At 32.5% G+C, this 12,636-nt stretch overlaps 3 protein-coding genes across 8 annotated transcripts in view; all 3 read right to left on the bottom strand.

Moving 5' to 3' along the window:
- Window positions 1-293: 293 nt before the first annotated feature.
- On the bottom strand, window positions 294-1,999 carry LOC111423905 (tubulin beta-4B chain-like). The gene is made up of 2 exons (XM_023057289.2): window positions 1,823-1,999; window positions 294-1,758 (listed from the first exon to the last, which is right to left on the bottom strand). Exons 1-2 carry the CDS (start codon window positions 1,877-1,879, stop codon window positions 469-471), a joined length of 1,347 nt encoding a protein of 448 aa, XP_022913057.1. The 5' UTR covers window positions 1,880-1,999; the 3' UTR covers window positions 294-468.
- A 1,616-nt stretch (window positions 2,000-3,615) lies between these two features.
- Window positions 3,616-5,258, bottom strand: LOC111423807 (tubulin beta-4B chain-like). Its single transcript, XM_023057173.2, has 2 exons — window positions 5,100-5,258; window positions 3,616-5,019 (listed from the first exon to the last, which is right to left on the bottom strand). The coding sequence occupies exons 1-2, from the start codon at window positions 5,154-5,156 to the stop codon at window positions 3,739-3,741; spliced, it is 1,338 nt and encodes a 445-aa protein (XP_022912941.2). The 5' UTR covers window positions 5,157-5,258; the 3' UTR covers window positions 3,616-3,738.
- Window positions 5,259-5,840: 582 nt separating this feature from the next.
- The window catches only part of LOC111423805 (multiple PDZ domain protein-like), a 96,942-nt gene continuing 90,146 nt past the window's right edge, over window positions 5,841-12,636 (bottom strand). For 5 of the 6 annotated variants that reach the window (XM_071197162.1, XM_071197164.1, XM_071197163.1 and 2 more), the window contains 6 exons: window positions 11,189-11,260; window positions 10,332-10,533; window positions 10,115-10,236; window positions 9,718-9,873; window positions 7,511-7,648; window positions 5,841-7,446 (listed from right to left, as the gene is read on the bottom strand). In XM_071197162.1, the coding sequence (XP_071053263.1) occupies window positions 7,273-7,446; window positions 7,511-7,648; window positions 9,718-9,873; window positions 10,115-10,236; window positions 10,332-10,533; window positions 11,189-11,260 (864 nt within the window). In that variant the 3' untranslated portion in view covers window positions 5,841-7,272. The remainder of the gene's footprint in view (window positions 7,447-7,510; window positions 7,649-9,717; window positions 9,874-10,114; window positions 10,237-10,331; window positions 10,534-11,188; window positions 11,261-12,636) is intronic. The other variant, XM_071197165.1, reaches the window with a different exon arrangement.

Genomic DNA, 12,636 nt, shown 5'->3' with positions numbered 1-12,636 from the left:
TCAGAATTTAGAATTTTTAGTGGATTAGTAACACCAACACAAAAAAAATAAAATATCTAAAATTTCTTATATTTTTATTTAAAAATAGGAATTAAACACCGACAATTACGTTTTGTTTATAATATGTTGATTTAATCTTAAAAATAAAACATTTATAGTAAATGTTTATAAAATCGACTTAGTTCTTAAAAACTGTCATGTTGCTGTGGATGTCAAATGTCAACACAAAAGTCAAAGTAAATTTAAACGGATAATTCAAAAAGATAGGTTTTGTTATATTAAATTACTACACAGAAATCATAAAATATTTACTGATGTGGAGGAAATTATGTTTACAATAAAAAATTGTTTACACCCCGGTTTCATTACAAAAGAAAAGTCGAAAAATAACATTTGCGCGGTGCTAAACGAAACGTTTTTTAAATATCCACTCAAAAATTTCTCAACTTAAGAAACGTTAGACTCCGATTAGTTATCACCCCCTTCTTCTGCTTCTTCCTCCTCGTCATATTCGGGTTCTTCTTCGGCAGTCGCATCTTGGTATTGTTGATATTCAGATACTAAATCGTTCATGTTCGATTCAGCCTCAGTGAATTCCATTTCATCCATTCCTTCGCCCGTATACCAATGAAGGAAAGCTTTTCTTCTAAACATTGCTGTAAATTGTTCGGAAACACGTTTGAACAATTCTTGAATACATGTAGAGTTTCCAATAAATGTTGATGACATCTTTAACCCTCTAGGTGGAATGTCACAAACGGCTGTTTTTACATTATTAGGAATCCACTCAACGAAGTAACTGCTGTTTTTATTTTGGATGTTGAGCATTTGCTCATCAACTTCTTTCATTGACATACGACCTCGGAAAATAGCAGCAACAGTGAGATATCTTCCATGACGAGGATCACAAGCTGCCATCATATTCTTGGCATCAAACATTTGAAGAACTAATTCAGGAACAGTTAAAGCTCGATATTGTTGACTTCCTCTGGATGTTAACGGAGCAAATCCAGGCATAAAAAAGTGAAGACGAGGAAAGGGTACCATGTTAACAGCTAATTTTCTTAAGTCTGAATTTAGTTGACCAGGAAATCGTAAGCACGTAGTTACACCGGACATCGTAGCAGACACTAAATGATTCAAATCGCCATATGTAGGTGTTGTTAATTTTAAGGTACGGAAACAGATATCATATAAAGCTTCATTGTCTATGCAATAAGATTCATCAGTATTTTCAACCAATTGATGTACCGATAACGTGGCGTTATAAGGTTCAACCACAGTATCGGAGACTTTTGGCGATGGTACCACTGAAAAAGTATTCATAATCCTATCGGGGTATTCTTCACGTATTTTTGATATTAATAAGGTTCCTAATCCCGAACCAGTACCACCTCCTAAAGAATGTGTCAGTTGAAAACCTTGCATACAATCACATCCTTCCGCTTCTTTCCTGACAACATCCAAAACAGCATCGACAAGTTCAGCTCCTTCAGTGTAATGTCCTTTAGCCCAGTTATTTCCGGCACCGCTTTGGCCAAACACAAAGTTATCAGGTCTAAAGATTTGACCGAAAGGTCCTGATCGAACTGAATCCATCGTTCCTGGTTCTAAATCAACCAAAACAGCGCGAGGCACGTATTTGCCTCCGGTTGCCTCATTATAGTACACATTAATACGTTCTAATTGAAGGTCTGAATCCCCATGATATGTTCCAGTAGGATCGATGCCGTGCTCGTCAGAAATCACTTCCCAAAACTAAAAAATTTTAAACAAACAAATTAGGGATTTTGAACTGATCTTTATTATCAATTAAACAAACCTTAGCACCAATTTGATTTCCGCATTGTCCGGCTTGTATGTGTACGATTTCCCTCATTGTACCGGAATTTTTAATAATTTTTGAACACAACTACCAAAAAAGGAACCAAAAGAGAAAATGGTCTAAAAAATACTAAACAAATTTTGTTTTGTTTTTGATTGATAAATGGTTGTTTCCGTAACTACATTAGGTGACATTGGCCATCTTTATGAAGACGAAAAAGTCATTAAAAATCAATTCGATTTAATTGTGAGTATAATGAAGAATTTTTTAAAATTATAATAAGACATAACTATTTTTTATTGTTTAATAATTTTATTAGAATAAAATACTGAATTGTCTAAATTTCCTGCAAATATGGGAATCTAAAATTCATAAATATAAACAAAGTGACAACATGAACACCCAACTGCTTTGATGGTTCTTTTAGATGAATACATATAACTCAGGGTTTTGAAAAATCGGGAGAAGAAAGATGGAAATTTAGAGTTGGTTAGGCATTATCAAAAATTTCAGTTTTCTCCACTGCTTCCATATGTTTGATGGTCTAGTGCCATTGTTCTTTCAGATTTTCCTCAGTTAGTCTTGCCAAATAAAAAATCATTTTTCCAAAAATCCAGATGTGTTGATCATGGAAGGTTTCTAATATTATTGATTTTAACTTGCCAATTACTTATTGCTCAGAAGAATGCTGTTTTTTTCAATGGAACATTCTCTTATTCGTCGTTATGTAGTTCTCTGGTTCAGTTGAAGACAATATGCCAGATTATTTATTTACAAAAAGCTGTTATACAAAGTAATAAAAACTCTTAGAGGAAACAAAAAAAAGGATAGTTTGAATAATGGATGATTGATTAGCCAGAAAATAAAACAGGTAAATACTTGCAAAAGACATAGAAGTAATGGAATGATGGAAACAATACTTTCAAGGTTTACATAATGAGAAAGTGACAAAGCAGCAGTGATATGAAGACTAGAAAGTACGGCAAGGAGAGTGAATAGAAATAAATAGGCAAAAACATAATAAGAGAGAATAAAGCAGCTGAAGATGGAGAAAATGCCAGGAAAAGATAAAATAACAACTAAAATAGCCAAAAATATGGGAGAAGAAGGCACTCTATTACTAGTATTTGTACTTCTGAGCTTATGTCATCTTTAAAGTCTTCATAGGCAGACAATTCTTAGATGGTATCGGTTTCTGCCTAAATATCGTGGTTCTTCAGTACATTTGGCCATGTTTAGGTATCTACATTTCTGCTGTTACTTAGATACCTAGCTTATTCCCCAGGAATGTGTAGAGTGGTTTTATTTTATTATTAATGGTGTATGATAACTTTTTGCAACTTGAATCACTTTCATGTTGGTAAATATTGCCTAGCATTTTCTCTTGGTTCTATCTATGTGCTGTTAGAATCACCACACCTCATTTTGCCAAGTATGAGGGATACCTTCAAATCTTATATTCTGTCAAAAACTAATTTGTCTCGTAATCAGTTTAAGTTGCTTGTAATAATTAGTACTATTTAGCAGTCATTGTAGCAATTAGTTGGTTGTATCAAAAAAGTTTATTATTCCAATTCGCAGTTTTATAACAAAATACCAAAATTATTTTGTAATATTTTATTTAACTCGTTCAAAGATGAATATAATTTCAATTACAAATTTAATTACGCACATAATTTACATTACTACAATAATTTCAAATTTAAAATCCCGAGTATCATTCATAACATTCTCCCCATAAAAGTATCAAGCATCATCAAATTGTAAAATTGACGAAATAAAAATGCCAAGAATACGGCGGACGTTTATCCTCTTGCCAAATAGTGGGGTAAACGTAGACTCATGCAATACAACTTGTAATACATTTGCCAAATTTATCCTAGGCATGAAATTTTACTGTCGTTATAATAAAATTATTCGCCCTCTTCTCCTTCCTCTTCTTCGAATTCTCCTTCTTCATCGGCGGTTGCCTCTTGGTACTGTTGGTATTCAGATACTAAATCGTTCATATTTGATTCGGCTTCAGTAAACTCCATCTCATCCATTCCTTCACCTGTGTACCAATGGAGAAAAGCCTTTCTTCTGAACATAGCCGTAAATTGTTCAGAAATGCGTTTGAATAGTTCTTGAATACATGTTGAATTTCCTATAAAGGTTGACGACATTTTTAGTCCTCTAGGTGGTATGTCACAAACCGCAGTTTTAACATTATTAGGAATCCACTCAACGAAATAGCTGCTGTTTTTATTTTGAATGTTAAGCATTTGCTCGTCAACTTCTTTCATGGACATACGTCCACGAAAAATTGCAGCAACGGTGAGATATTTTCCGTGTCGAGGATCGCATGCCGTCATCATATTCTTGGAATCAAACATTTGAAGTACCAATTCAGGAACCGTTAGAGCACGATATTGTTGACAACCTCTTGATGTTAAAGGCGCAAATCCTGGCATGAAGAAGTGAAGACGAGGGAAAGGTACCATATTGACAGCTAATTTTCTTAAATCTGAATTTAGTTGACCCGGAAATCGTAAGCACGTGGTCACCCCCGACAGTGTAGCAGATACTAAATGATTCAAATCACCGTATGTGGGTGTTGTTAATTTTAAAGTGCGGAAACAGATTTCATACAGAGCTTCATTGTCTATGCAATAAGATTCATCTGTATTTTCAACCAATTGATGTACCGATAACGTAGCGTTATAAGGTTCGACCACAACATCTGACACTTTTGGTGATGGAACCACCGAAAATGTATTCATAATCCTATCGGGATATTCTTCACGTATTTTTGAAATTAATAACGTTCCTAAACCCGAACCGGTGCCACCTCCTAAAGAATGCGTCAATTGAAAACCCTGCAAACAATCGCATCCTTCAGCTTCCTTTCTGACCACATCTATAACAGAATCGACTAATTCTGCTCCTTCAGTATAATGCCCTTTAGCCCAGTTATTTCCTGCCCCGCTTTGACCAAACACAAAATTATCCGGCCTAAAGATTTGTCCCACAGGTCCTGAACGAACCGAATCCATCGTTCCCGGTTCTAAATCGACCATAACCGCGCGAGGGACATATTTACCTCCAGTTGCTTCATTAAAATACACGTTAATACGTTCCAATTGAAGATCGCAATCGCCATGATAAGTTCCAGTTGGGTCGATACCATGTTCATCGGAAATGACTTCCCAAAACTATGTTGAAAAAAAAGTGTCAAAATGACAAGTTGAAACATTCTGACAAATATTTCATAATTACGATTGAAAAATCTTACCTTAGCCCCAATTTGGTTCCCGCATTGACCGGCTTGAATGTGCACGATTTCCCTCATTTTAACGTAATTTGCAAAGGAATTTTAAAGAATAAATAGTATCAAAAAAGGTAAATTTTCTGACAACCCATCCACCCCATGAAAAACAAACAAATTTTGTTTCCTTGACAATTATATATTTCATATTTGTTTTATTTTTGTATACTCGTGAATTTCATTGGCCATCTTTTGCAATAATATTATATTTATTTTCAATACATATTGAGCTGGTTATTCATGGACGTTCTAAATGGAGTGGCGCGAAATCATTTCAATGAAAGGGATCAAAAAGTAAGCAATAATTTTAGGGATCATTCACGAACGTTCCAATCAGTCCATTCCAATCACTTTGTCGCAGTAGTTCGTACTATACTGGTATTTTTTAATTTTCGCAATATGGATGAAAATTTTCTCATGTTATTTACGGCTCTTTCTCTGTACTTAATAAAAACAAAAGCAAAAAGAAGATGGGTTCTAAATAGAAAAAGACGTTCTGACTGGAGGAATTATTTGAGGATGAATGAAGACTGTTATTTCTAATTACTTCGTTTGGTAACGCCGTTAATTCAGAAAAAAAGATACCAATATGAAGAAAGTTTTTGGCCGAAACCGAATCTTCGGTTTGATACTATTGATTTGGTTTATTACTTTGTAAATTTAATGCTTAAATTTTATTAAGGATAAATAATAAAAGAAAAAAAAATCTTTTTCGAGACAAAATGAATTTTATTAAAATTCTAGCACATGCAACATTACTTAATTCTATTTACAAATTAAATTCTAAATTCAATTAATTTATAAGTAGTGAACTTCGCAAGACGTTATATTATGTACAAATCCTTACAGTCTGCACGAAACTAGGTCTAAATTTTAGTTGTAATAAATAGTATTTTTTTAAAAACGTTAACTAGATGTACTCGCTTGTCTTAGGGCTGTTTTTCCGGTACAGGAAAGAAAAAGAAACGTTAAAAGTTTTATATAATTGTTAAAAATAATTTAAAAAATGTCTACGATGTTAAGTCTACGTGTTCTTTTTTTTGATAATAATATCTAATTATAAATTTAGTGAAAATATAATCCCTCTTGTAGAACACCGAACTGTGCAAAGAAAGTATTATTTTATGATTTCTCGAAAATTTTCTAAAAACATTCGTAAATATTTAACGTTTTATTAATTTATAATTTAATCTATAGATAAAAGCGTTCTCTCTTTAAAATTTTCTATATAGAGTTTTTAACACCTGGTCCATAGTTCATATATTTCAAAGAGAAATATTATTTTATAATAATCTAAGAAAGGGATTCAATATAAAAATGGAACAAAGATTTAAGAAATAAACAAAATTAGAAACATAAAACACTTTTTTAGCCCGATTTAATGTTATAATATTTGAAAAACGTGGAATTTGGAACGTCCTAATAGTAATATAAAATCCACTTTTATTATTATTTTTTTTTTCTAACAAGTAATAGTAAGTGTTATTGTACTTTTATCTTTTATAATAAGTTCTCTTTTATTTTAGTAAAATGTCGTCTATAACGTCAGGCTTAAAAAGTCGTCTTTGTTTTAGAATTCTCTAAATTGCACTTAATGCGGTAAACATTAAAACTTTGTTTAATTACTCCACATTATAGCTATACATATCACAATGTAAGCAGGTATACTAAGTTATCAAATAAAATATTTTTTTTGATGTTATAGTCGTATCATGGGTTTCGCCCGATGATATGAAGAGAACTGAGAATGTTCAATAGCAAGGCATTTTTCATTTTTTTAATTATTCTTTTCATAACAACGCCACTTTAACGAATAAGTAACAATAAATTGACTAGATGTGAAAATAACATACGTATTTATTTACTACGGTTTGGTTACATATTTCGATTTAAATATGTAACCGATTTTTTAGTTTTGGATATTAATACTCAGATTTTTTAAGGGAGACGTGAAGGTATTGCAGATACCTCTTTTTTTAATCAGATAGGATGAGATTATGAGATTATTATAATTTATTGGTGCAGTAGCTATTTTTTCTTGTAAAAATTGTGATATTTTTATTGAATTATAAATTTTTTTAAGTGTAAATAATGGAAAGAAAATAATATTACGGCGAGAAAAAAATTCGATTAAAATTAATTATCTGTTTATGGCTTTGTATCTGTTAAATTTTAGGGTAACTTTACCGGCAGCAGTCTTTAGTACCGCCCCAGCTTCTTCGCTTGGGACGTTATCCACACTTTGACCATTTACTGACACTAGTAGATCACCTTTCATTATTTTACCATCAAGATCTGCTATTCCTCCACTTAACTAATTCAAATAAATAAAAAAAATCGATTAATAGACGAGTGTTTAAGGAAAAAAAAATACTTACAATTTCGGAAATATAAACACCTTTTTTATCCTTTCTTGCTATCACACTTAATCCTAAACCTTTCCCTGGTTTTTTAACCAAATCTGTTTCGATCGTTTGATAATCAAGCTTTTCAGGGCGATAAATGGTAAGTTTCATCTGCAAACAAAATTTCAATTTTAATAAAAGCTACATGATTTAGTAGATTAAATAACATCAAAGAGGAATTTTAATCGACTTTTTTATTAACCCTTTGTAACAATACATATTTTATTTATCAAAGTGCCAAATATTTTTATTAAAACTGTTTATTTTTTTTTTGGGGACATCAAAGTGGATTAAAACTCCACGTGGATAGAGTAGTTCACTGGGAATCACTGCCGGTCCTAATCCTGGATAAAAGAGAAGGGTTTACAGGTAAGCTCGGATATACAGAGTGGTCCATTTAACGTGAGACAAGCGATTATCTCGAAAACGGTTTACTTTACATAAAAATGAAACACCACCCTACATTTCAATAAGAATAAGTGTACCTAAGCACACATTTGACCGAACGAAAAGGCAACCTGTCAGGGCATTCAAAAATGTATCTACGAGGTAGCAGAGGAAGCCAAAAACATCAAACCCAGGTTTTGGGAAGGGATTAGAAATCTGGCAGTGCTAAAAAAGATTTATAATCTTTTAAAGAGAATATTGTAATAATATCTCCCGAACCGGCAATACATCTAATGAATTGCTCAAATATGCAGGAACATAACTAACAGAAAAGCTGACCCAACTATTCAACAGAGAGATATGCCAGTCAGAAATACCAATGGAATAGTATAACAATCCCTATATTTAAAAAGGCGAAACAGCTAGTCTAAAAATATATAGAGAAATAACTCTTCTAAACATATCAATGAAGTAAACATATCAACTGCTTGGAAGTGTAATAAAAAAGCTAAAAAATCTTATTACCAAAGAACCACAAGACTTTTAAAAAGTTCGTTATGAAACATCTGAATTAAAAGTCCATAAGTTCAACACACCTGCATATACTTACTTACAAAGTACAAATGGGAGATGTACTGAATCTCACACAAAGAGGTGCCCCAGCTGATATCATAAATATAATACATAAATTAAAGACTAACAACACGACCACACGCGTTTGCATCAACATAATATGCAACGCTAACGACGCTGCGATAATTCCGCACAGGTTCTATCAAGCGAGGGAAGCAGTGAATATAACTGTCTCTACTTCAAAGACTAAATGTGGTGGTAGCAAAGAAAGTCAACAAGACGTAAGCTGGTAATCAACAACAGGTGTACAGGGTGTCCAAATTTCGATGGGTTTGCAGGGTATCTCAGTTATTATGAAAGATAGAAAGCGGCTTTCGCGAACCTGAGCTACTTTTTTGTGAAATTTACAATGCCGCAAACCAAATTTTTATAGCCCTCTTCGTGTTTGATATACAGGGAGTGTTTGAAATTTACGATTTTCAGACACCTCCTGTATCTCGGCTATCCGGAATCTTAGTAAAAAAGTAAAAACGGGTTCTAATAGATTTTTTCACGTGGAATCCAATGGTGCACGTAGAATTTTTCTAGTCATCACGGTTTTTGAGTTATAAACACAACTCAAATACTAAATACTCAACTTCTAAAATACTTAACTCTTTATAACTCATAAACCGTGATGACTAGAAAAATTCTACGTGCAGCATTGGATTCTACGTGAAAAAATCTATTAGAACCCGTTTTTACATTTCCGGATAGCCGAGATACAGGAGGTGTCTGAAAATCGTAAATTTTGAAACACACCTTGTATATCAAAAACGAAGAGGACTATGAAAATTTGGTTTGCGCCATTCTAAGTTTCACAAAAAAGTAGCTCAGGTTCGCGAAACCCGCAACTTTCTATCTTTCATAATAACTGAGATACCCTGCAAACCCATCGAAATTTGGACACCCTGTACACTTCTCAAGTACTCACGATTCTGCAAAAGCAAGAGGATTCAGATCTATAAGCGTCGGCAATTATGAGAGACAAACAAAATTAAGTGCATGTTAAGAGTAGCAAAAATGAAGACCAGATGGGATAGAATGAAGAACTCCGACGTCAGAAACCAATAGGTTCTGGCACAAAGAGATCACCAGATCACCAAAGAGATGGAGAAATAGCTAACAGTCAACTACTCAGTTGAGGAAAAAGAAAAAGAAAGATTATAACATTGACTTACTTTTGGCAGTGTCTGTCTTAATGCTTGTGACGCTGTTGTATGCGTAACGTCTTTAAGAGGTGTCCCGTTAACTTCCATGATTTGATCACCCGGTTGCAATCTTCCATCTTTTTCAGCCACACCACCTCCATAAACTTCGACAATAATAATTCCTTCCTGAAATAAAAAAATCAATAAAAAAACATTTCTTTCTTAATCGTAAATGATTATTATGACGATTTGCAACACTGTTAATAATTATGTGATATTTCCAATTAGTCAATTAATTGCAAGTAATCTTTCAATAATTAAACTTATATGTATGTTTAGACATAACAAATTATTAAAAGGAAATAAGAATCAAAGTATTCTGATATGAGACTAAATTAATTAGAATCTTAATCAAAATATAAATTACCGGCGTTGGTGTGTCTTTTCCTCCAATAAAGAATATCCCCAAAACCTTGTTTTCAGTCGTTATTTCCACCTGGGTATCTTTACCTGGTATAATAGGGCAAGTTGTTGGATCGGCATGAACTTCTGCAAAAAAGCCACGAAGTAACTCATAAATCTTCGTAACTCATAAAACTTAAAAAGTTTTTTGAAAACATTCTGAATAATTATTTTATATTTACCCGGTACAGGTGTTGTAGGTCTGGAAGGTGTAGCTGAAGGTTTTAAAGCTGATTTTGCAGAAACGTTGTTAGCTGTTAAACTGTTAGGAACATTGGCACCGACATCATTAGCCACGGCACCGTCAGGCGTTGTTGGTTTCTTCGTTGGATTGGAAACTATCAATGTAACCAATCCTTCCGTTCTTTTTAATAACGTGGCAGCCTAAGAAATTTTAATTAATTAAACAATTATTTTATAGGATAAAAGATTTAAATAAAAAAAGATTTCTATTCAAAAAATTCTAATCTATTAAAACTATTTTGTATATGGTGAGTTTTTCTAACCTGCATAGCGCGAATAGGCTATATTATGTACAATTTGGATGAGGCTACTAATATCTATGTTTGCACACGTTATCTTTTTATCAAATTGAGAGTCAGATAATAAAAAAAAATGGCGAGGGAAATTTATTTAATTATAAGAACCAATCATATATAACAATAATTATTTATTTATATTCAGAAATATTTCTTTTTCGCTTTAGTTTCAATGTTGACCTTACTTAAATTTTTTTTCTACTTTTATCGAAAGATAGAATCTGACGTGGATTATTAATCGAGTTCACTTTTCGTTTGGGTCAATAAAAAGCAACCAGATCATCAGATAATGGACTCGATCTAATGGTAAACAAACTCCGAGGCGTTATCACACCGAGAACATTCACGTGCGGCTAACAAATTCTCGCTTCGCCAATCATGCGACGTTTACAACAGCACCACACACAAAACATGATCAATAAAATAAACAGTTAAATAATAACTAAATAAATTAGAAATAAATAAATAAACTAATAATAAATTTTGATTATTATACTTACGTTATCGTAGTTTGACCCGAGAAGTGGCTCTTTATTCACCGCCAGGATCATTTCACCAATTTCAAGTCCTGCCTTTAAATGGTCAAAGAAAACGAAAACAAAAAAAATAAATAAAAATAAATGTATATTGCAAGTTTACATAATTTTTGAAACATATACACCGAAGGTGTTTATTTTTACTTTTACATCGATACCTTTCCCATCATAAGATGTACAAAATTGTGATATTTTTTGATCTCTATGAACTATCAATTTCTTAAGACTTTGATATCTTATGGAAGTTCAAAGCGCTGCATGTTTTAGTCAAATTAAAAAACGTTTGAAAAAGTCGAATGATCTTTACAGTATAATTCCAACATATCATTGTATTCCACAAGAATTCCAACAAAGTAATATGTGAACTTTATAACATTATACGTAATAAGAAGAACGTGGAGGGTTATATAGATACTTGAATTGAGGAACTCAAAGTTAACTGCTTTGCTGATGATAATGGGTTTGTTTACCATTAACAATTAAATGAGATTTGAGTACTAAGGACGTTTCCACTAAAGGAAGTCACTGGAAAATTGATGCGATAACTGAAGTTGACGAAGATAATTATCTCAAAGACAGTTAACGATGCAGATCACAGATATTCAGGAAAATGTTTTGAGTGGGTAAATTAAGATGGAGGAAAGAGGAAGAAAATCTAGCATAATGATTTTTTATTTGCCAAACTCATTCCACATAGACTTTTTTCAACAACTGGCATGCAATTATTGAAATTTGCATTATTTTACCACCTTTAGCCTGTTCAGTACTCAATATTGGAATACTTTTTCGAATGTACTTGAAACATATCCCATCCCAGTGTTCCATTAGCCTCATGCTCTCATGCTAATGGAGCAATAATAATATAACGCCTCCCCAAGTACTGTTCACTGCAAAGTACGGTATTGTTCTTTAATTTTGGTTGAATGTACAAAAGGGAAAAAACAGAACAAAAATTGAGTAAATTATGTTTGGCACTGTTGAAGTTCATTGTTTTTCTTGGACGGTCTTGAGAAGTTAAAAATCTTATAAACTTAAATTAAAACTAATTAGTGTCCATTTGGCTGTATGAATGTAATGTCTGCTATTTCTTTCTTCATCGATCAGTGTTGACATCCAGGTAATGATTTCATTATGTTTTCAATAACATCTTTATTGTATGTGCAATATTATTATTCACGTGCCATAATCCATAAAAAGATAAGGATTATTTGTGTAATATGGGTATTAGTTTAGGTTTAAATGTACATTGCAAATATTGTTTCAACAAATACTAATAGTCGGCCATCTCAATAGATGTGTTGTTATCTACGGCTGAGTATTGGTAGAAATAAATTGACATGATTGGTAAAGAAAATGAATTTTATTGTATTATTAACTGTATAATCTGTAGATTATTATTTTTTATTTTTCCG

Source organism: Onthophagus taurus, chromosome 7, assembly GCF_036711975.1.
Source record: "Onthophagus taurus isolate NC chromosome 7, IU_Otau_3.0, whole genome shotgun sequence".
In the NCBI taxonomy this organism is placed as follows: Eukaryota; Metazoa; Arthropoda; class Insecta; order Coleoptera; family Scarabaeidae; genus Onthophagus; species Onthophagus taurus.
This window is presented reverse-complemented; position numbering and strand designations above follow the sequence as displayed.

Bases quoted from the DNA above. Each gene is read 5' to 3' on its own strand.
- LOC111423905 (XM_023057289.2), bottom strand. From the start codon at position 1,879: ATGAGGGAAATCGTACACATACAAGCCGGACAATGCGGAAATCAAATT. The intron at 1,759-1,822 runs GTTTGTTTAATT...AAAATTTTTTAG, and splicing joins GAAATCAAATTGGTGCTAAG to TTTTGGGAAGTGATTTCTGA.
- LOC111423807 (XM_023057173.2), bottom strand. From the start codon at position 5,156: ATGAGGGAAATCGTGCACATTCAAGCCGGTCAATGCGGGAACCAAATT. The intron at 5,020-5,099 runs GTAAGATTTTTC...TTTTCAACATAG, and splicing joins GGAACCAAATTGGGGCTAAG to TTTTGGGAAGTCATTTCCGA.